Source organism: Microtus oregoni, unplaced genomic scaffold (assembly GCF_018167655.1).
Source record: "Microtus oregoni isolate MIOR12 unplaced genomic scaffold, Mior012 000013F_ref0000133, whole genome shotgun sequence".
Lineage (NCBI taxonomy): Eukaryota > Metazoa > Chordata > Mammalia > Rodentia > Cricetidae > Microtus > Microtus oregoni.
Window position 1 is genome coordinate 29,097,464 of NW_024543072.1, and position 23,408 is coordinate 29,120,871.

At 43.9% G+C, this 23,408-nt stretch overlaps 1 protein-coding gene across 3 annotated transcripts in view; it reads right to left on the bottom strand.

The window, feature by feature from the left end:
- Nucleotides 1-1,912: 1,912 nt before the first annotated feature.
- The window catches only part of Abhd6 (abhydrolase domain containing 6, acylglycerol lipase), a 46,579-nt gene continuing 25,083 nt past the window's right edge, over nucleotides 1,913-23,408 (bottom strand). For all 3 annotated transcript variants that reach the window (XM_041663000.1, XM_041663001.1, XM_041663002.1), the window contains exons 3-9: nucleotides 15,092-15,248; nucleotides 13,469-13,582; nucleotides 12,094-12,226; nucleotides 8,608-8,765; nucleotides 4,255-4,309; nucleotides 3,999-4,099; nucleotides 1,913-3,233 (exon numbers count right to left, since the gene is read on the bottom strand). In XM_041663000.1, the coding sequence (XP_041518934.1) occupies nucleotides 3,057-3,233; nucleotides 3,999-4,099; nucleotides 4,255-4,309; nucleotides 8,608-8,765; nucleotides 12,094-12,226; nucleotides 13,469-13,582; nucleotides 15,092-15,248 (895 nt within the window). In that variant the 3' untranslated portion in view covers nucleotides 1,913-3,056. The remainder of the gene's footprint in view (nucleotides 3,234-3,998; nucleotides 4,100-4,254; nucleotides 4,310-8,607; nucleotides 8,766-12,093; nucleotides 12,227-13,468; nucleotides 13,583-15,091; nucleotides 15,249-23,408) is intronic.

Sequence of the window (23,408 nt, forward strand, 5' to 3'; positions counted from 1 at the left end):
ACCTGGCATGTGTCACCTGGTACCAATGTCATTCCTGCTGCCACCCCAATCCCGGAGAAGCCCAGACTGATGGCAAAGCATTCTGATCACTGTCCCTCGGTGTCTCCAGTAGTTGTCCAGGAAGCGCAATCTGCTACAACTCTGATGGTCCCAACTCTGAGCAGAGGGAATGAGTTTATTGGGGCTTTCCATTTTAGTCCAGCAGTTTCTGGCAGCCTTTCAGGAAGGGCCGTGATGAATGATTCCTTTCTTCTTTCCAAGGTTTGGCAAAGGCACAGAGCCCAGCAGGATCTGGTGTGGAGGCAGCTAGCTCTGGCAGTGATTAGCAGGCTTCTTAAAATTATTGGAGCAAGATACAGGGTACAAGGGACTTCCCAGCATGGCTGGGCCATCAGAAAACCTACTTGATGTGTTTATCAAAAACTCTCTTATTCTTGGTCCATGACTTCTCTCAAGGTTTTCTGTTGACAGTGGAGGAAGTGGGGGCCGTGTTCTACTGCAGAACCTGCCTCCTGTTCTTCCATGCTGAGGTGGACTGCACACACCCTGCCCGAATGACAATGCAGATGCCTCCCCCGGTGACACTGTGCTTTGAGACGCTCTTACTGTGGCCTCACGATCTTCCTGCCACCTCTCTCCAAGTTGTAGGATTCTGAGTATACACCAGAACACATAGCTTACAGACCCAGCTTCCAATCCTCACCAGTAAGAACTCCTGTGTCCAGAGGCTACTGTTCTGAAACTGACCCTCAGATCCAGAGTCTCTCTAGAGATTCATGGGAAACCATCTCTCATCACCCAGGTGCAGAGACACCCTCCTCACAGGAAGCTCAGAACTCATGGGAATAAGAAAAATCATCAACTATCTACTTTCTCTGAGAAACAGAATAGATTCTGTTGACTTTTATTTTCAATTGCATTACTCCCCTTGGTCCACTGGCTGATTTACTGTTGTTTTTTTTTTTCCAAGTTTCTGGAGGTGGAAGCTTAATTTATTGATTTTCAGTCTTTCTTTTCCTTTTCTTTTGTTTTTGATTTTTCAAGACAGGGTTTCTCTGTGTAGCCCTGGTTGTCCTGGAACTAGCTTTATAGACCAGGCTGGCCTCGAACTCATAGAAGCCAACCTGGTCTACAAAGGGAGTTCCAGGACAGCCAGAACTGTTTGTTACACAGAGAAACCTTGTGTTAAAAAACAAACAAACAAAAACCAGAAAAACAAAACAAAAAGGAAAGGAAAAAGGGAACAAATTGATGACTTCTTCTTCTGAGAGATGACTTCACTTACTTTAAAAAACACACAGGATGATGGAGTAATGGCTCAGCAGTTACCAGCACACACTATTCTTGCAGAGGACCCAGGTTTGAATCCCAGTACCCATGACAGGCAAAGCACATATCCTGAAATTGCAGCTCCAAGGGGCTTGCAGCTGCCGGTCTCCACAAGCAGCTGCCGGCCTCCACAAGCACCTGCGCTTGCTTTCATTTACGCCCACACAGACACAGACACATTCACATAGTCACAGTAAATATAAAATAACAGAAACATCTTTTTAGGGTCCAGAGATATGGCTCAGTTGGTAAGGGGTTATTACCATGCAAGTCTGAGAATCCAAGTTCGGATTTCCTGCACCCATATAAGAAACGGGACACAGCCTCATGTGCCTGCAATTCCAGTGCTGGACGGGTAATGAGAGAAAGATGCCTGGGGCTTTGCTAGCTTCAGACTCACTGAGAGATCCTGTCTTAAAAATGAGGTGGGGACTAACTGAGGAAGATACCTGCCATCAACCGTCAACCTCTGGCCTCTTCACATGACCCCACAAATAAACACATTTTTAAGTGAACAGAAAATCTATTAATATTGCATCCCATTAGGAGCTCAGAAATGGAAAGCACGTGCGTGTTGCCAGCCTAGACTTATTCAATTTATTTTACATCATTGTGGTCACTTTTTACAGCTGTTTGGACTTACTTTTTTCAATCACATTATTGTTCACAGAATTCACAGAATTCATTAACAAACTAGTATTTTACATCAGAGGGTTATCAGTAGAAGAGCAGAATAGAAAAGATGCCCATGAGCTCCAGTCTGATTAGATAGAGGTCTAGAACATTATTGCTTTATTAGTCCTATTTTTAAAAATTATAAATTATTCCTAGGAAACCCACCCTGTCAGATGGTCTTCATTCTGGTCACTCATATCTGATTTGTAGGTACCCAGACCCATAAGTCTGTGTTGTGCTGCTTCGGCAGTTCTGAGGGCTGGCTGAAGCCAAAAAATGCCCCTCCATGTATGTTTCTACATGTAAAAAAAAAAAAAAAACGTAGAAACATTTTCTTTTCGTGTCTTTCTTTCTTTTTTTTAATTGTCTCAGTCAGTAGCTCAGGCTGGCCTTGAACTCACTCTGTACCTCAGGCAAGCCTTGAACTTAGATCCTCCTGCCTCAGCCTCCCAAGTGGCTGAGATTCCAGGTCTGTGCATCAGGCCTTAGGGGCAGAAAGCTCTTCCACAGTTTCCTGTTTCTTCCCTGGTCTTGTGGCTAATGGGCTGCATTGACACATGGGCCTCTATGCAAAACTTGCTTAGATCTAAACAAGGGTTCAATAAATGACTAAAGCTCCTATGCAGGAAGCCACTGACCATGCAAGGGATACATCTGAAGCAACAAAAATAGCTCAAGTTTAATGTGTGAGGAATGCCTTAAAGAAAATGTACTTAATGGTCATCATCCTGGGTGGCTGCTTAGCACTGCCTTGGCTTGTCAGTGACATACACTTGACGACTTCTAGCAGGCTTCATGGCTGGGTTTTTTTTTGTTGTTTTTTTTTTTTTTAAATTTAGTTCCATTTAGGTTTCTATTTTGAAAAAGGATCTTGGAGATTTCCTTGCGGCCCCTGATGCTCTGTGGAACCATACTGGGATAGGAGGTTGGCTTCCTCAGGGACACTGGTCCTCCAATGGCATTTGGGGCAGGATCCCTGAGAGTGGTGACTGTATCAAGTTTTGGGGATGGGAGCAGATGCTGTGTGAACAATGCAGGCTGTGGCAAGGGCCTCAGTTCAGCTTCTTGTTGTTGTCTGTGCTGTGCACAGAAGCTAAGAAGTCGACAATGAGCTTGGCTGTCTTCCTCGGTCTCTCCATCACCACGGAGTGGCCACAATTTTCCAGAAGCTCTACCTGGCAGTTAGCAATGGACTTGGCCAATATATCTGCCCCAGACACATCGAGCACCTGCAGTGGAAGAGAGGGAAAGAAAGAGTACACAAAGATGTCGATGCCCCATGGTGTTGCTGTGGACCGGTTCTACCTCTGACACTCTGGCCTTTCCACCACATCCATGCTTATTCCACATGGGCGATTGAATCCATGGCCTTGTGCATGCGAGGTGGAACGCATCACCCCCTGCACATTCCCAGCCCTACACCAGCCTTGGGACAGTCGGGAGACCTGAGACTTAAGGGGAATGATTTGAGTAGTTGGCTCGATGCTGGAGTAGGAAGCCCAGGGGTAGGAAAGCCCCATTAGAAAATACAAGAGGTGAAGGCTACAGGGAGAACCTCCATGGAAGACCTTTAGGGACCCCCAGAGCTTCCCCAGGACTGAACAACCCATTCACTTTTATTTTAATTTTAGTTATCCCCCTAGTATGCCTAGTGGGATCACTTTTCCCTCCATATTCTCCTTTGAAGGTAGTTTTGCAGTCATGCCCCTAGGGCTAATCAAAGTCACCTGTAGGTCTTCCCAGACAAGGCCCCTTTCTTTATCCTTTATGGGCAAAAGCAAAGACCTCAAATGCTCAAGCTGTTTCTGAACTTTAGTCTCATCAACTTGAGGTTTCCAGCACCCTCAAGTGGGGTAGGCAGAAAAGAGTATGGTGGAGCATAAAAATCAAATGTCATTGTTCTCAGCTCACAGAACTGTGACACAAGAAACCCACTAGGGAGGCCCACTTTACAGATCACTGCTTGCTTTTTTCCACAGGGCCCTGTGACATACCTGGTCTTGTTTTCCCCAAATGATCTGTGTTGGGACCTTGATCTTGTCCATGTTCTGATGCAGAGAGTATCTGGATTTCTCGCTGACGATTTCCAAAAACACTTGTAAGGAAAGAAACACATAGTGAATGTATGCAGGGTCACACAGGTACCACAACAGCTAGAGCTTGATCAGGTTCAGACCACTCTAAGGACAGAGGTTTACAAATTATAAGGAAGCCAGCCACTAAGCTGCAAGCTGGAGCAGGGCTACTTACACTTCCGGTAGAAGCCGTTATGAGGGATGCGAACATCAACAAGGCCTTGAAGGATCTGAGGATGAAGAATGAAAAGTTAGAAAACAAGAGAAGTCTCACTTCCTCCAGCCTCTTATGGCTCTGGAGCAGCACAGGAAAGAAAGCTCAGCACTTTCCCGCACTGCCTAGGGCTGGGCTTGTGAACCCTCAGAACGCAGAATATAATTGGGAGGCTTTAAAAAAAAACAAACTGAGCTGGAGAGACAGCCCAGTCACAACACTTGCTGCTCTGGATGACCTGGTTTGATTCTCAGCACAGACAAGGCGGCTCACAACAATCTGTATCTCCAGTTCCAGGGCTCTGATGCCCTCTTCCGGCCTCTATAGGCTCTTCATCCATGTGGTGCGCAAATATACAGGCAAAACACCTTTCACATTAAAAAACAGTAATAATTAAAAACTAGGGAGGAACTTGGGAAATGCTGCAAAGCCAGAGGTCTGCACACCATGTTAAAGACACTAGCATGGCAGCTTGAGAAACTCTTGGTTTAATTCAAGACAAAAATTTGGGTAAACAAAATATCAGATCATTAGGCAATACTATTCAAATGCAGAACAAAATTGAACCATAAGGACTGATGATCCTATAAACAATGATGGAGCTGGGGACATACATAGCTCAGTTGACAGAGCGCTAGCCTAGCATGCACCGAGCAAATATAGACAGGCCAGATCTCCAAGCCTTGGGCTACTAACCCAAATAGGTGGCCATGGCCATCTGTAAAGAAGTTCCTTGCCTCAGGACTCAAAGTCAAAGCAGAGGGCTCACAGAGGTAGCTGTCAGTCCTCTCATCCATGAGGGAACAGGTCCAGACTCCTTCACCACACCTTCTCAGGAGTCTTATGCAGACCAAAGTTGGGAAGACTAGTGTTATATTCCTCAAAAGGCCACACACTAAAAATGCTTGGTCTTCAGCCTGTAGTGCCACTGGGAGGTGGGCTTTAGGAGGTGAAACCTACTTGGAGAGGTCATTGGTGATATGCTTTTGAATGATGTATTGGAACCCTGGCTCCATCCCTGTCTGCTTCCCGTCCACCGTGAGACGAGCGGTTCTGCTGTACTGCATGCTTCCTGCCATGACGTCCTGCCTCACCAAAGTGACCTCTGAACCCATGATGCTCTCGGGTATTTTCCCGCCATGATAGAAAGCTCACTAATATATTAAACCACGGCTGCTTTGGACTAAACCAGCTCTCTAAAGCATAGCTAGAATCACAGAGGTTCTGTGTAGGAGCACAGAGGTGAGGGAAATGACTGTTATTTAATAACACTGTGTTCCATGACAGACATTTCTTCTTGCTTCTCCAACTCTGCTTAATTCAGTGCTTCACAACCTTAATGCTGTGACCCTTTAACACTGTTCCTCATATTGTAGTGACCCCCCAACCATAAAATTATTTTCATTGCTACTTCATAACCATAATTTTGCTACTGTTATGAACTGTAATGTAAATATCTCATATTTCCTATGGTCTTAGGTGACCTCTGTGAAATGGTTGTTCAACCCCCAAATGGGTTGCAACCCATAGGTTGAGGACCACTGGCTTAATTGACTGTTCAATTCATCCATTCATCTTGTTTCCCGGAATCCTGTATTCATGTCTGTATTTGCTTATCCATCCTTTCTCCACCCATACATTATCCATCCATCATCCCATTCAACCAAACAACCAACCAATCAACAACCATCCACTCACCGTTTTATCCTGCAGCCTTAAGACATATAAGCAAACAAATGCATTAACTCATACATCTCTCTATCCAGTACCTACATATCCACTGACTTTCTCTGATACTAAGGCATCCTATACTATATCCACCACCTATGCAATCTATATAAGTGGGACCTTCTTCATGGGAGTACGCTGCTAAAGGATAGAGATAGATAGGCCTGGTCTTATACAGGACAGAGCTCCTGTGAACAAACACAACCTGAAGATGGCCTAGTGGACTCACTGGCACATGTCTCTACCCTCCTGGGAAAGAGAGGCTTCTGAAGCCAACATGTATTTTCTCCCAGTGTTTTCTCATCCCTGACAGCTGAAAGCATGGAAACAATATTCTAAAGGTATCATAGCTAGAGGAGGATAGTGCCACTTCAGAACTAAAAAGATATCGAGGACAGATTACACCACAGACACAGAATTGGGATGCTTCCCCAGAAGTGTGCTGCCCTTATTAACTAAGTCATGGTCACAAAGTCTGCACAGCATCCATTCTCACAGCCTAGGAGGACCTCACCTCACCCTGAGGCAGGGTTCATTGTTTAAGACACCGGAGATAATCTGGGTTTATAAGGTCTCAGCTGTGGATTTTCCTCTCTGTTCCTTTTCCTCAAATGACCTTGTTCAGACACACGGCCCTCAATATCTTCCTCTGCCTCCAGCTTTACATTTAGCCTGGACTTCCCTTGGCACCACTTAAATATCCAACTGCCTGTCTGACACATCCCTTGGAGGCCTCAAAAGCAATCTGAGCTTGATATATCCAAAATGGAACTCAGCATATGTCCCAAACCTGAACTTCCTCTTCTCCTTTCCTTGCTCAGAAAATGCTACTTTACCATTCAGCCTGGGTAAAACTGGAAGTCACTGCTCACTTTTCTTTCTCACCACCACTTCCAACCCACCCTAAGTCCAGTCCATTCTTTCTCACCACCACTTCCAACCAGCCCTAAGTCCAGTCCATTCTTTCTCACCACCACTTCCAACCCACCCTAAGTCCAGTCCATTCTTTCTCACCACCACTTCCAACCCACCCTAAGTCCAGTCCATTCTTTCTCACCACCACTTCCAACCCACCCTAAGTCCAGTCCATTCTTTCTCACCACCACTTCCAACCCGCCCTAAGTCCAGTCCATTCTTTCTCACCACCACTTCCGACCCACCCTAAGTCCAGTCCATTCTTTCTCACCACCACTTCCGACCCACCCTAAGTCCAGTCCATTCTTTCTCACCACCACTTCCAACCCACCCTAAGTCCAGTCCATTCTTTCTCACCACCACTTCCAACCAGCCCTAAGTCCAGTCCATTCTTTCTCACCACCACTTCCAACCCACCCTAAGTCCAGTCCATTCTTTCTCACCACCACTTCCAACCCACCCTAAGTCCAGTCCATTCTTTCTCACCACCACTTCCGACCCACCCTAAGTCCAGTCCATTCTTTCTCACCACCACTTCCAACCCACCCTAAGTCCTGTCCATTCTTTCTCACCACCACTTCCGACCCGCCCTAAGTCCTGTCCATTCTTTCTCACCACCACTTCCAACCCACCCTAAGTCCAGTCCATTCTTTCTCACCACCACTTCCGACCCACCCTAAGTCCAGTCCATTCTTTCTCACCACCACTTCCGACCCACCCTAAGTCCAGTCCATTCTTTCTCACCACCACTTCCGACCCACCCTAAGTCCTGTCCATTTTTTCTCACAATCCATCTCAGCCAGTGCTGCAACCCAGTCCATACAATCATCTCTAAGCCACAGCATACTCTAAGTAGCCTCTGTTCTTATTTGTGTCCCCTACAGTCCTTCAGTGGCTCTCCTACTACGCTTAGAAAAAAGAGACTCATTCCCACAAACTACAAGATTTTTTCAGAGCAGCTCTTAGGAGACCACGAGGTCACACTGTGCTCATACTCAATGTCACTCAACGTCATTGCCTTTCACCCACATTCTCTTAAAAGCACACTATTATTTGGTGCCTATGTAACAAGCTATCATCTCTTATGGCAAATGTCTATCTTTGTGTTTTAAAATTTTTTGAGTTTCAGCACCAACAAATATGACCCTCATAGATAAAAAGCCCTTTGGATTCATTCAAAATATTCTTTTTAAATGTACAAGTCTAAGAGTCTTCTAATTTTTTAAAATGGAGAATGTGATTTAGCCCCTGACTCTCTTTCCAGCTCCTTTCTCCTTCACTCTCTAGGCTTCAGCCACTTGCTTTCTTCCATGGCCATGAATCTGTGTATGTTTTTTCCACTCCTCACATGGCCCCTCAAATTACTTTATCAAGCTATCCCTATCTCCCCATTTTAAATACTTACACCACCTTCACTTCACCTCTAAAATTGGTTTCAATTTGTAAATTTTTGTCTATTAGTTGTCTGCTTCCCACACTGGACTACATCTGCCCAGGAAAATTCCCTGTGTACACATTTACCATAGTGTTCAGCGTGGTGTCTGACATATCACAGGCATCTGGTGAGCTACATGCTGAACAATTGGAGCAGACAGAATGGAGTCAGTAGATGCCAGAGGACACGCTGGGGAGGCCGCGTGGAGGACAAGGGTGTGGCTGTGACACACATACCTGCTGGGGCACCTTGAACCGGACATAGGAGCAGAGCTGGAGCATCTCACTCATCTCTTCTGGGGTAGACGGGATCAAAGGAATTTTGTGAATGGCAGCTGAGTCCTGCAGCTCTTTGAGCCGTTGTACAAACTGATTGTCAGTTGAGTACTGCAAGCCTGGGATGCAAAACAAAAGAGCCAGATGACACACCTCTCAGATGTATTATGTGCCTGTGTGCAGGACATGTTCAGTGGCAAACTCAGGTTAACATGTCAAGTTTCTTTCTCTAGGAGATCCTTCTGTTTTTCTTTCTTTCTTTATTTCTTCTTCTTTATTTCTTCTTCTTCTTCTTCTTCTTCTTCTTCTTCTTCTTCTTCTTCTTCTTCTTTTGAGACAGGTTTCTCTGTGTTGTTCTGGCCATCTTTGGAACTTACTTTGTAGACCAGGCTGGCCTCGAACTCAAAGATCCGCCTGCCTCTGCCTCCTGAGTGCTGGGTTTAAAGATGTGCACCATCACTACCTGGTTAGAAGATCATTTTTAATTGATACTAGCACCCTTGCTCAAAGTAAAAATCATATTCCAAGAAACACTGGAAAAAATGCATCATCCTAGATATTTTAGGGTGGGAGTTAAGCATGCCTCAAGAGGAGGAAACAGGAGAATCACAAGTTCAGGGCCAGCATATGTAGCTACATGATAAATTCTAAGCTAGCACAGATTAAAGCAACACCGTTATGTTTTAGGACTGATTGCACACACCATGGCATGCAGAAACTCAGGCTGTCCCCAAGCCTCTCGCATCAGAATCTGCATTTCATCGAACTGTCCAGGGATGGAGTGTGGGAAGACTAGATGGTGTCTCACTTGCACTGCTTTCAGCCTGCATTAATTACTTTAAGGAGCTTGAAGGACCCGTATGATGGAAAGAAAGCACAGGGCTGCCATGACCGGTAGCTCCCTCCCCTGACCTGGATGCCCTCCCCTTTGTGGCCAATGCATAAGACACGAGGGAATGTAAGTGCAGCGCATAGGCTCTTTTCCTCCAGAGAACATCAGCAGAGGGGAGACTCCTTTTGAGACTGCTCGCTGTCACGTGACACAGGAGACTCTGATAGCTAAGCATCATGTAGCAGGGAAAGAGCTGTTTCTACCAACACAGAGCCATTTCTTGGTTTAACATAGATGAAGAACTAGATTTCAGGGGAAAAGCTAGGCATGGCCTAGAAACTCAGAATTTGGGAGGTAGGCGTGGAAAGATTGGGAGTTTAAGACCAGCCTTGACTACATGAGACCTTATGTTAAAAACAGACAGGCAGTTGCATCTTTAATACCAGCCATCCTATAGAAACCAACATATTACGGTCAGGGAAATGGCTCAGTGGATAAGAAGCTCTTGTTGCGTAAATATGAGGATGGGCATTTAGAACCCCCTGTAGAAGCTGTATAGCCACCTGCAATCTCAACCCTCGGAGATAAAAACAGGGGAGCCTGTAGCCAGCTTGCTAGCAAGACTAGCCATAACTGGCAAGTTCCAGGTTCAGAAAGAGATCCCACATCAACAAAGTGGACCAAAGAAGACACTAAGCATCATTTTTTTCTCCTACCCCCAAAGAAAACCACACATTATAAATCTATGTCCAGAAAAGCCTGCTGAGATGGTGTGCTCCTGTAATCTTCGCCACACAGGAGTCTGAGACAAGAGGAATGCAAGTTTGAAGCCAGCCTAAGCTACATACACAGCGAATTAAAGCCAGCGTAGCAAGAGCCTAACTTGGGGGATGGGCGAGGATTCACACAACCTGCCCAGAATTGTTCAGATCCAATCCTGTTTCACAGAGACTCCTCTTTCATTTTAATCATGGAATATGTCCTTTGAGAGCACAGGCAATTTCATCAGGTGGTCTTAAAAGCTTTCAAAGATGGCCTCATAACTTCCTGTAATATCCTTTAGAAGTTGTTCTAAGATGACATCTCTATTAGAAACAAACTAACTTAAGATGTGGGTACGGAGCTCAGTAGCAGAGTACTTGCTTAGCCTGTAGGACTAACCCTGGATTTGACATTCAGCATCATAAAAAAGTCAGATCCTGTCAGATGATCAAATAATGACATTCCTTTTTTTCCGTTAGCCTTTACATCTTTTCTCTTTTAATTTATATTGTCACTGCCCCCCAAAGTCGTATATATATATATATATATATATGTGTGTATATATATATATATTTTTTAATTATTCTTAGGTTTAATATCTTGTGGTATCCTATACTGGACTCTGATACACAAAAACAACATGGTTGGAAAAATGAAATCGAATTCAAATAAAGCTTGGGATTCAGTTAATTGTCGGGCACCAAGCTTGACTCCCTGGTTGTGACACAGTCACTGTGTGATTGATGTGGACTGTTCACAACAGACAGAACTGGGTAAAGGGCTATGGGATTCTGCAGTACCTTGTCAACATTCCGTAAATTTAAAAGAATTCCAGTGGGGCCACTGGCAGTGGGGCCAGGATTTATCCCTAGTGCTTGAACTGGCTTTTTGAAGTCCATTCTCTTTGAAGGGATGCCTCGCTCAGCCTAGATATGGGGAAAAGGGCCTTGGTCCTGCCTCAAAGTGATGGGCTAGACTTTGGTGACTCCCCATAGGAAGCCTTACCCTCTCTGAGGTGGGTGGGGTGGGGGAAAGTGAGGAGAGTGGGAGGAAAAGAGGGAGTGGGAACTAAGATTGGTGTGTAAAATGAGAAAAGATTGTTTAAAAAAATAATATAGGGCTAGAGAGATGGCTCAGCGGTTAAGAGAACTGACTGCTCTTCCAGAGGTCTTGAGTTCAATTCCCAGCAACCACATGGTGGCTCACAACCACCTATAATGAGATATGGTGCTCTCGTCTGGCCTACAGGCAGGATACTGTATAAATAAATAAATCTTTAAAAAAATAATATAAATAATAACTTTTTTATAAAATATAAAAGTTTTAAAAAAATTAAAATCATATAAAGAAAAATGTAGGTAGGATGTGATCCTAACTTATTTCCCTTTTCCTTCCTTCCTTCCTTCCTTCCTTCCTTCCTTCCTCTCTTCTTCTTCTTCTTCTTCTTCTTCTTCTTCTTCTTTTCTTTTTTTTTTCAAGAAAGGATTTCTCTGTAGCTTTGGTCCCTGTCCTGGAACTAGCTCTTGTAGACCAGGCTGGCCTCAAACTCACAGAGATCCACCTGCCTCTGCCTCCAGAGCGCTGAGATTAAAGGTGTGCGCCACCACCGGGCTTGTTTCCACCTTTTCACATGTAAACAATCAATCTTAAATTTCCACTCCCTCCCCCCTTCTCTGTGGAGCAGGGCTGGCTCCAGTTAATTCAGCCTGGCTATGGTTCTCATTACACAAGCAATGCCTATTTCTGGGGTCTATATCAGAAGGATAAATTTTTAAAGGAGCCACAGCAGAAGCTGTGTGGATGATTCTTTAAGTTCAAGTCACCGGTGAGGTTGCTCTGGTCACGTCACTCACCAGCAGGGCACACAAGACACAGGCTGCAGACATCAGATGGGTACTGAGCAGCGTATACTCCAGCCACGTGGCCACCCATGGAGGTGCCTATCAGGTGAAAGGGCTTTTTGTTCAGCTTAAGGCACTCTACAAACTAGGAGGAGAAATGAAAAGGAAGCATGGTTACGGCTGAGACGTCAGTGACGACTGCAGAGCAGAGACGCCTCCCCTCAGTAAAACTGAACACTCCGCCGGCGCCGACATGATCACACCCAGTATCTAGTACTGTAACGGATTTATAGTTTGCTTTACAGGGCGCACATGGCTGTAGGGTCATTTATAAATATAAAATCAAACAACAAGGGTCCCCTTATTAAGTCATAAACTGTTCTGTAAAAGGTCAAGGCAGCAGTGCTTTTTTCCTATGGTTCATCTGGTCTCTGTTGTTCCTACTCAGCTCAGCTGCTGGGTCACAAAGGCTGCCAGAGACAATACATACCTAAGTAAGCAAAAGTAGGTGGCAGCTCTGGAGCCATAGTTTGATGGCTCCTGCTTCATTTGAAGCCCTCTCTGACTAGACATCTGTCCAATCAACAATCTATACACTTGTCCCTCACTGGAAAAATATTACTGGGTATTTGTTATTTACAAGGAACTATGGTTAGCTGCTGAGGATACAGCAAAGAGCCAGACAATAAGCCCTAGTTAAAATATATAGTTTAATAGTGGAGGCAGAAATTATCAACTAAATATCCTTATTTTGAAAAAAAAAATCAATGTGAACCTGAAACAAACTATTCTGTTAAGAAAGGGCTCATGGGTAATCATAACCTTAAGAGAGAGCCAGAGATAGATACTAAAATACAGCAAAATGCAAAGATTCTACCCCTAACAAACAAGCGGAAAAATAGACCTCCACAGGGGAACTCTAAATGCCTTTTCAGAGGGCTGAGAAACTGCCCAGATTACATTTCTTCATGTACGAATCGCAAGGGATGTAACCCCGTGGGTAGAGTGCTTGGTTAGCATGCACGAACTCCTTGATTTGTACTTGATTCTCAGCACCACAGATAACACTCCTGGTAGCACATTGCTGTAATCATTGCTCTTGGGAGGTGGAGGCAGGAAAATCAGAAGTTCAAGGCAACCTTCCACTACATGACACCCTATTTCAAAAAATAAAACAAAAAAGTACAATAGGCTTAAAGGAAATAGATCTGTAACGAGTTCAGGCTCTCCTGAACGGATCAAAGATATCCCTAGGCTACCAATTTGTTTGCAATGCTTGGAGACAGAATGTGCCACAGTGTGGCTATGAGCCAGTGTGCAACTCTTGCCTGCTTTCCATATGTGAGAAGATACAATCTAGGCAGTTCAAGTAAAGCCTCTGGCTTACCTGGTGTACCCTCTTAACTTGCCCATCTATGGACAGGTCATCCAGGGAGGAGCGGGTGGTACCTTCATGGCCAGGCATGTCCACGCAGACCAAGTGCAGGTTCTTCGGAAGGAACTGAAGACCCAGACAGTCAGTATGTGATCTAGAAAAACACATCTGCCCATTTCTCTGGTGAGGTAGCAGCTGCCCTCTACCCAGTGACCCAGAGAGTCACTGAAACTATGTTTCTGATCCTCCACATGTCTTCCGTGAAATATGTGAATAAGTATCAACAGAGCCTCATATGGAGGAGAGGAACTCAGGAATGGCACACAGATGAAGAGAGGCTCAGTGGGTGACTGGAGACAGGATGCAAAACTCAGGCTAGCAGGCTTACATCTTGCACTTAATTTTTTTAAATATCTGCCATTATGTTTTAAGTATCAATTCTCTCCTTCCACCTTTATGTGGGTTCCAGAGATCAAACTCAGTTTACCAGGCTTGCATGGCAAGTGCTTTTCCCTCTGAGCCAACATCTTAAAACTTCTTAATACTGTTTGCTCAGTGCTACTTCTTTTCCTTCCCATGCCATACTTCCTCCAGCCACGTGGCTATTTGTCTTGGAACCAGGAGAGATGGTTCCCAGAGCCTTGAGCAGTTCCCAGAGACCAGAGTCAAAGGAGCAATGCTTTTCCCCAAAGCCATAAGGCTGGTTTCAACTTTCTTTTATTTCTTCATCAAGACCTAATTCTTGAGATGATTATTCTCCCAAATCACCTTTCCTCTGTTTAAAAGATGCACTGACTTTTAGCCATGAGTCTGAAAACATACCAAGGATGTTTAATGAAGGAGGGACAAAAAGAATTAAAGGCTTGAAGATGGCTGTCCTCATGGTGGCATCTGGAAAGAGCACAAGTAACCCAATGGCACATGCGCTTTCCCTTCTAGTGACACTTATGATCTCTTGGAAGTTGTCCTATTTGAAGTAGGATGCTGCTTTCTCGAGACAAATGCCAGCCTCAGTCCCACCCTCCACCAGCTAGCTAGTCACTCTCCCAAAATACAGTGAGAGGCAACGCAAGTCAACAGCACAAAAATGACTTGGAAAAGGATTCTGAAAAGCTGCCAGATCAAGACCATCTCTCTAAATGATTAAGGAAAGAAAAAAGAACAAATAGCAGAAGGATGAGGAGTTTGGGGGCAGGCAGGGAAAGGAAAGGAATGCGTAAGAACAAACACTTGGGAAAGGCTCAGGCTTGAGCATCATGTCACGGCAGTCCTGAGATGGAGCGTTCTAACACCGCCACCCCTCCCCCTGCCTAAAAATATCTCCATGGTGAGAAGATTCCAAAGACAGTTTTTAAAATACTATTCAATCAGGCCGGGCGGTGGTGGCTCACACCTTTAATCCCAGCACTCGGGAGGCAGAGGCAGGCAGATCTCTGTGAGTTCGAGGCCAGCCTGGTCTACAAGAGCTAGTTCCAGGACAGGCACCAGAGCTACAGAGAAACCCTGTCTCGAAAAAAACAAAACAAAAAATACTACTCAGTTAATTCTGTAACACAGTACTTTGTTAATTTTAAGATGAATTTGAACTGTGCTCCCACCCCTTTCCTTTTAAGACAGAAGAGTCTGGGAGTGTACCTTGACCACGCTGAGCCACATATCCTTGTGTGCAGAGAAACCATGCAGCATGAGGATGGACGGTTTGTGTCCTGGCCTGCCCCGGAAGGAGTAACAGAACTGATAGTCCTCATGGTGCACATAGCGGACTTGCATACCCAGTGTCCTCCGCCAGTACCTACGGTGAAGAAAGGCAAGACACAAGAGTGTTCAGGGAGTGACTTCAGGAGGGGTACAGGTCCTCTCTAGAGAGTCTACTTGGTGGCGACGCAGATGCTTCTCCCAGCTCTTGTCCTTTACTTCTCCCTCAAGGAGCACTAAGAGGAGAAGTATGTCACATGTGTTTGGAAAGCAGAAGGGTAGCAGGGTGTGTATGTGTTTGTGTGTGTGTGTGTGGGGGGGGTGATGATGGATGAACATGGGAGAATAATAGGATCAGTATGCATTACATACATGCATGGAAATATCATCATAAAACTCGTTACGCTGTGCAGTTAATATATGGTAATACAGAAATGGGAAAACGAAAAGTCATAAAGAACTAGCACCTGAATGAAAAACAAAACAAACAGGACACTACACACAACCCCTTCTGTTGCAGCTCTCAAAGCTCAATGAAAAACAAACGGGACACTACACACACCTTTTGTTAGAGCGCTCCCAAGACTCCAGAACTAACTACTGCTCAAGACCTCTCTGCACTGCCTGCTCTCTGGTTTCGTTCCTCACAGCACACGGTGATGGCTGAAGGCTCAGCTGCTGTTAGTTATATAAGCCTTGGCAAAGCTGTGGTTTGGCCTCTAGTCCATTTCAATACAAAATTTCTACTGAAACAAACTGAACACTCAGCATGAAAAAAAAATCTCTTCAAAGATAAAAGCAAGTTAAATTATCCAGGTATCTTCCCTCTAACAGACTTTATACCAAAGCAGCAGTCAAGTCTTGCAAAAGTAAGTGAACGGAAACAATGTTAACGTTTTGTATGACCTAAGCGGGAAGAAAAGTCAGCTATCATAATCATGTTTACTTGGATCTACAAACAAAAAGTGTGGGTGTATCACAAGGCACCATCAAGGATCGGAGCAGAAGCAGAGAATGGGGTAAAGAGTAGGAAGGGGAAGAGAGGGGTCAGGGAGAGCTAGGACTATTCCTTCTGATCGTTTTGCAATGACTGCATTGCCTACTCAAAACATTAAAGTGGTAATAAAATTGGCTTGCCTAAGGCTCTTTATAGGAAGAAAGCAGGCCTATTTTAGTACTCTAAATAATGGTTCTATAACATGAGTTTGTTTGCTCATTCATAGCCCAGCTATTGGCTAAATGACCTAAAATGTATAATTCTTCATTGACAACAAGGGGGAAACATTGCATTCCACCAAGGCTATGGCCAATATTAAATGTAATAATCCACATGTAAAGTTTTTTGGATTGTTTTTATTTGTGTGTCCATGTGTTCACATGTGTGTATATATACATGTGTGTGTATGCATGTGAGTATAATGCTTTCAAAAGTCAGAAGAGGGCACTGTGTCCCCTTGTGTCCCCTGAAGCTGCAATGACAGGCCATTGTGGGCCACCCAAGGCAGGTGCTGGAAGTGAGCTCCAGCCTTCTGGAAGAACGGGCAGCAGACTTAACTGCTGAGCAATCTCTCCAGCCCCAAGCCACACAAAAAACGTTTATTCAAGACACAGCACATGATAATACTCGACAAACAGCGGTTAGCATTATATTTAAAAAATGATCTCTTTCCAAGTATGTCATTTGCTAAAATTCAAGGGAAAAACTAGAGGTAATATTTGAAACAAATAGGATAACCGCAGATTGTTCTCATCCCCACCTCTCTTGGGACAAACCTGGGGCCTAACACCTGCTAAATAAGCATTCTACCACTGAGCTACACCCTCTGCTCAGGACTGATATCCTTAATATGTACAAACTGATATGGACCATGCCAAAAACTTAATTCGACATTGGGTAAAATAAATGAAAGGATAACTTAGAGCAGAAGAGATATTAATGTTGAACAAACATAGGAAACATGCTCAAGTTCACTAAAAAAATACAAACATGCAATAAAATAATCCTTTTACATCACTGAATTCTTATGTCCCTTGCTAGCCATTCTAAAAAATTCAGGAAGCAGGAACTGGTAAAAGAAAATTGATTTATTTAGTTTGGGCCAGAACTGGGGAGAGAAAAACTTCCACCTTCTCTCTACCTGCCCCTATAGGAATGATGGAACAAAAGCCAGGAATAACACACAGATTTAGCTATGAGTTAAAGATATCCAAACTACGAGCTTTTCTAGTCAGTTCCTCCTTTGGTACCAGGCTGTGATCTACCCTAACTGGCAAAATGGTATTTCCTGATGAAATTCTAATTTTTTTAATTTTATATTTATTTATTTAAGACAGAGTCTCTCTATGTAATCCTGGCTGTCTCAGAACTTACTATGTAGACCAGGCTGGCCTTGAACTCACAGAGATCTTTCTGCCTCTGCCTCCCAAGTGCTGGAATTAAAGGCGTATATCAGCACATCAGAAAAAAAATCTAATTTCTTAAAAAAAAATTTATGTATATGGGTGTTTTGCCTGCGTGTGTGTGTGTGTGTGTGTGTGTGTGTGTGTGTGTGTGTACCACATGCATGGCTGGTACCCACTGAGGCCAGCAGAGGGCATTGAATCTCCTAGGAACTGGAGTTACATTTGGTTGCAAGCATTCATTGAGGTGCTGGGAATCAAACGTGGGTCCTTTGGAAGAGCAGCCAGTTGCTCTTATCCACTGAGCTACTGTTCCAGCCATGAAACTCTGGTTCCTTTATAGTCTCTGTGTATGTAGACTTTCAAATTAGAAAAATAGGATTTTTCCTTTTTTCTTTTAGACCAGTTCTAATGCCCTACCTTTCTAGGAAGCAATCTGGCATTAGTCACCAGGAATTTTTTAAACTGGCCTATTTCAATTCAAAGATTAATTTGTACCAGAAAGATAAGAAGAAACCTTAATGAAAAAGAAAACTTAAGAAAAAAAATTAGGTCACAAAAACACAAGCAGAAGAGCTGGGCACATGACACAGTGGTGAGATACCAGTGGGAACCTAGGTTCCTTCCCCAACACTAGAAAACACATCAGGAAGGATGTGTGGGAACAGGCTGAACCAGCACAATGCAGTCATACTTCAAGGAACACAGCATTCAGCAGAAACTCAGAAGAGGCAAGGAATGAGTCTCCCTCAACCGTCAAAGAGAACTAGCTCCAATTCCATGTTCCTGGCCTCCAGAACCACGAGACAGTTTAAGTACAGTTCCGTTGTTTTAGACATTGAAGCAGCCCAATTGGTTTTGTCTTTGAAGTATATTTATTTTTATGTGTATGGATATGGATCATGGATATTCTGTCTGTATCTATGTCTGTGCACCACATGCATGCCTGGTGCTCCCAGAGGCCAGAAAAGAGTAAGATCCTCCGGAACTGGAGTTCCAGATGGTGTGAGCCACCATGCGGATGCTGGAAACGGAACCTGAATCCTCTGGATGAGCAGCCAATACTCTTAACTGCTGTGCCATCTCTCCAGTCCCTTGTTTCTGTTTGTAACTTTAGCTTTTCTAATAGAAAGGTAATAAATATTATCTCATTGTATTTTGTTTTCAGTTCAGATCTGAACACTAAGCAAGTATTTAGAATTATTGTGGTTTGAGTGTCCTTTATGCTAATGGTCTAGCAGATACATCTCTGCAAAGTATCTGAGTTTTCTGTCTCTGAGTTATATGCTCTTTTTTTTAGAGCTACAGGAGGAATTCTTTTTTTTATTAACTTTTTATTTATTTATAAATAAGTGTTCTGTCTGCATGTATCCCTGCAGGCCAGAAGAGGACACCAGATCACCTTACAGATGGTTGTGAGCCACCACATGGTTGCTGGGAATTGAAACTCAGGACCTCAGGAAGAGCAGCCAGTGCTCTTAACTGCCGAGCCATCTCTCCAGGCCCTGGAATTCTTAATATATGCTGGGTGCAAGTTCTTTATGAACAGACTTACTGCAAATACATAATGCCAACCTTGGTATGCATTTTTACTTCCCAAATAGTCTTCCTTTGGGGAGAAACTGTGCTAAGGATTAAACACAGTGTCCGGTACATGGTGGGCACACAAAATGAGCAAAATGAGCTATACACCAGCTTGGTCTTTTTGGTTAACACTATTTCTTCATTTAAGATGATACAATAAAACTGAACGATTTGTTTTGTTTTGTTTTGAGACAGGGTTTTTCTGTGTAGTCCTGGCTGTTCTGGAACTAGATCTATAGAGCAGGCTGGCCTGAAACTCACAGAGCTCCACCTGCCTCTGCCTCCCAAGTGCTGGGATTAAAAGTGTGCACCACATCCACCCAGCCTAAACTGAACAATCTTTATGGCTAGAAGTTTTATAAAAACTTCTGCCTACCTCAAATGTCAAGAAAAATACCTGTCTATGTATTCTTTTTTTTTGCTTTTTTATTAGAAATAACCAAGTTACTTTTTAAATTTTTTTTATTCATTTTACATACCAACCACAGTTCCCCTTCCCTCCTCTCCTCCCCCTCTCCACTCCCACGTCCCATTCATTCCTCAGAGAGGGTAAGGCTTCCCATGGGGAATCAACAAACCTATGTTTTCTTTTTAAAGCTATGTTTTCTTAAGATTTGTTGAACATTTACAAAGACCTACAATGTACCAGGCTTTGATTCTTAGGCTATGAATTTGCAGAAGGGCTGAGGAAAAAGATAGATAGATAGATAGATAGATAGATAGATAGATAGATACTTGGAGGAGTTTAAACCCCTCTTCATTAGATCACCCGTGCAGGCTATGAATTTGCAGATAAGCTGAGGAAAATAATAAATAAATAAATAAAACAAACAAAACTTGGAGGAGTTTAAACCCCTCTTCATTAGATCACCTGTGCAGGTGAGAATTGAACTTAGCCAGGCACCTTGCTCAGGGTTTCACAGTGTTGACATAAAGGCCTCAGCCAGCCTGCCTTTCATTCAGCTCTAAGCCCATTCAGCTTGTTAGCAAAACTCAGTTCTCTGTGGGTACAGGACCGAAGTCCTTGGGTCCTTGCTGGCTGGAAGTTGAGAACTCTCTGCCTCCTCCAACCCAACCGTGTTCCTTCCTGGATGGCCCCCTCTGACTCAAATGAACAACAGCACTGAGTCGTGATGGAGATGTGCGTCTTTCTGCTTTTAGGGGCTGAGGTGATTAGATTAGACCCCTGTGAATGGTGTCCTAAAGTAAGCTGCATACAACATATACCATCACTGTAATTTAGCAGGACCACGACACTGCCATAGTCACCAGTCTCTGAGAAGGGGGCAGGCATCTTCAAGGAGCAGAATTTAATAATTCTGCCTACCAAGAGTCACACTTACATTTCCCCCAGCTGGATTTCTTGCTAAGACAGTGCATTTTCCGTATCTCTGTCATCTATTTCCGGACACCTCCGGTCCATTGTTCTGTCTGTCCTCTGTGCCAGTTTCACACCGACTTGACTTTCGCAACGTCATAATTATTCCTGATAGCTGGTAATATAATCATCTCATTTCATTCTTCAAGATTGCCCTGATTAGTTGGCCCTGTGCTTTTCCTTAAGAAGAGCATAGGCTGCTCTTGTGAAGGACATAGGTTCTGCTTCCAGCACCCACATGGCAGATCATAACCATCTATAATTCTAGCTCCAGGGCATCTGATTCAGAAGGGCACCAGGCAGACACAATTTAATATACACACATGCAGATAAATACTCAGACACACACAGTGGAGGGACAGCAGCAGAGAGGAGACACAAGAGAGGGTGGCAAGGGGTGAACACAATCATTACAGATATGTCCATTATAGATATGTATGGAAATGTCAGAATGACACTCACCCCAATGCTTATAGCTGGTACATGCTAATCGAAACTTTTAAAAGAGAAATTAAAACTCTAGACAAACTACTACATTAATTTTAGCTCACTCTGATCTCATGGAAACGAGGTCAGTTCCAATCTCATCTAAACATTTGTCTTATCTGTAAAATAAGGCTAATACTATTTCCTGCCAACTTGAAGGATCATATAAAAATTAAACATTCTGAAACTAGTAAAAAAAAATCTAATTGATCTACTTTGCTTTCTATCACTGGGATAGAGATCCATAGCCAACAGGAACTGTGGGAGGAAAGGGTTTATCTGGCTTACATGACCTGGGCCACAATCCATCAAGGGATGCCAAGGCAGAAACTCAAGGCAGGAATCTGGACACAGGAAACGAAGCAGCAGCCATGGAGGGAACACTGCTTACTGGCTTGTTCAGCCTGCTTTCCTATATACAACCCAGGACCACCTGCACAGGGGTGGCACCGCCCACAGTAGGCCGGGCCTGCCCACATCAGTCATTAATCAAGAGCACGTCAACCTTGTCTCAATTGAGGTTCCCTCTTCCCATGTGATCCTAACTTGTGTCCAGCTGACCAAGAACTAACCAGCACACTGCTTATCAAAGGCCACCAGAAAAACCTACTGGCATTTAAGACGGCTAGTCACTTAATTTAGGGGCCATCGTACGAAAATGTGACATCTCTACAAGAAGAAAATCTTTTGGCCCACAAATAAAGTCTATCCTTCCATGAATTTAGGTATTATCAACTGTCTCAGATGGACATTTTTTAGTTTTTATGTAGAGACCTTCCATGTTTTTTTAAAAAAGGGATTGAAGAGACTATTACCTTTATTATTTAAAAATTGAAATATATTATTGTTGTGGTTTGTGTATGTGTATGTGCTGCAATGAGAATATGGGGGTCAGAGGACATTTGGGAGTCAGTTCTCTCCCTCCACCCTGTGGGTAGGTGTGTTGTGATGCTTGTGTGTGTGCAGACATATCTGTGGAGGTTAGAGGACAACTTCTTGGAGTCAATTCTCTCCTTCCACCCTTGTTTCCAGGGAACCGACGCAGTTCATCAGGCTGGTGTGGCAAGCACCTTTACCCATTTCACCATCGCCATAGCGTCCACGCTGTTCTTTAGATTTATTGTTAGGTATTTGAGAGCTGTTGGCACTAGAGTAAGTAGTAACATTTACCCTTTTTTTTTCATTTTCATTTATTTGTTTCTGTTATATGGGAATGCCCCTAATTTTTGGTTATTGATTTTTTAAAATGATTTATTTATTTACTTTGTGTGTATGAAGAGTTTGCTCACGTGTATATATGTATACCATGCGAGTTCCTGTTGCATCCCCTGGAACTGGGGTAGTTGTGAGCCATCATGTGGGTGCTGGGAGTTGAACCCAGGTTCTTTTTGCAAGAGCAATGAGTACTCTTAACCACTGAGTCATCTCTCTAGCACCCGCTATTGATCTTGTATTCAGCAACTTAGCCAAATTCACTTCTGGTGTGTGTGTGTGTGTGTGTGTACATGCACATGTAAGTGGGTGCGTGTACAAATGGACCAGGTGTCTTCCTCTATTGTTTTTCTTCCTTATTTTTCCAAAGACAGGGCCTCTCATTAAATATGATGCTCACTGATGTCACTATAATAATGGCCAACAAGCCCCAAGGGATCCTCCCATCTCTGCTTCCCAGACCCGGGATTACAGATGTCTGATGCTTCACCCAGTTTTTGTTTGTTTTTGTTTCTGTGGATGCTAGAGAGCCATACTCAGGTGTTTATTCTTGTGTAGCAAGAACTGAACCAACTGGACCATCTCCCTACCCAGACCCCAAATCCACCTATTCATTCCAATTATCTATAGATTCAGATATTTACTTTTCGATTCACAACAGTAGTAAAATTACAGTGATGAAGTAACAGTGAAAATAGTTTCATGGTTGGCGGTCATCACAACATGAGGAACTGTATTAAAGGGTCACCGCATCAGGAAGGTTGAGAAACACTGCTCCAGAGGCTGGGAAGTCCAAGACCATGGTGCGACTTCCGCTTGGCTTTTGGTCAAGGTTTTCTGCTGCTTCAAGTCAAGGCAGAAAGCCAAACGGCAAGTGGCCATGTACCAAAATCATAAAGTACAAGGTACTGCCTTGATTTACAGTGACAAACTCCATGTAGTAATGAGTCAGTTTCAGCAGAACTGCATTAACCTTGCCTTCTCACAGATCCGTTCACACGGCTCCACTAGGGACGGACCCTCAACAGGGGTTTGGGAGGTACAGACCCAGGCCAGTGCACGAGGAACATGGGATCAACATCGGGGCCTTGGCGGGATAAACCTGTAATCCCAGCACTGGGGAGGCTAAGGCAGGAGGATCACAAATTTACATAGTGTGAACTTTGGGGAGGTGGAAAAGATCTAGGACGACGGAGT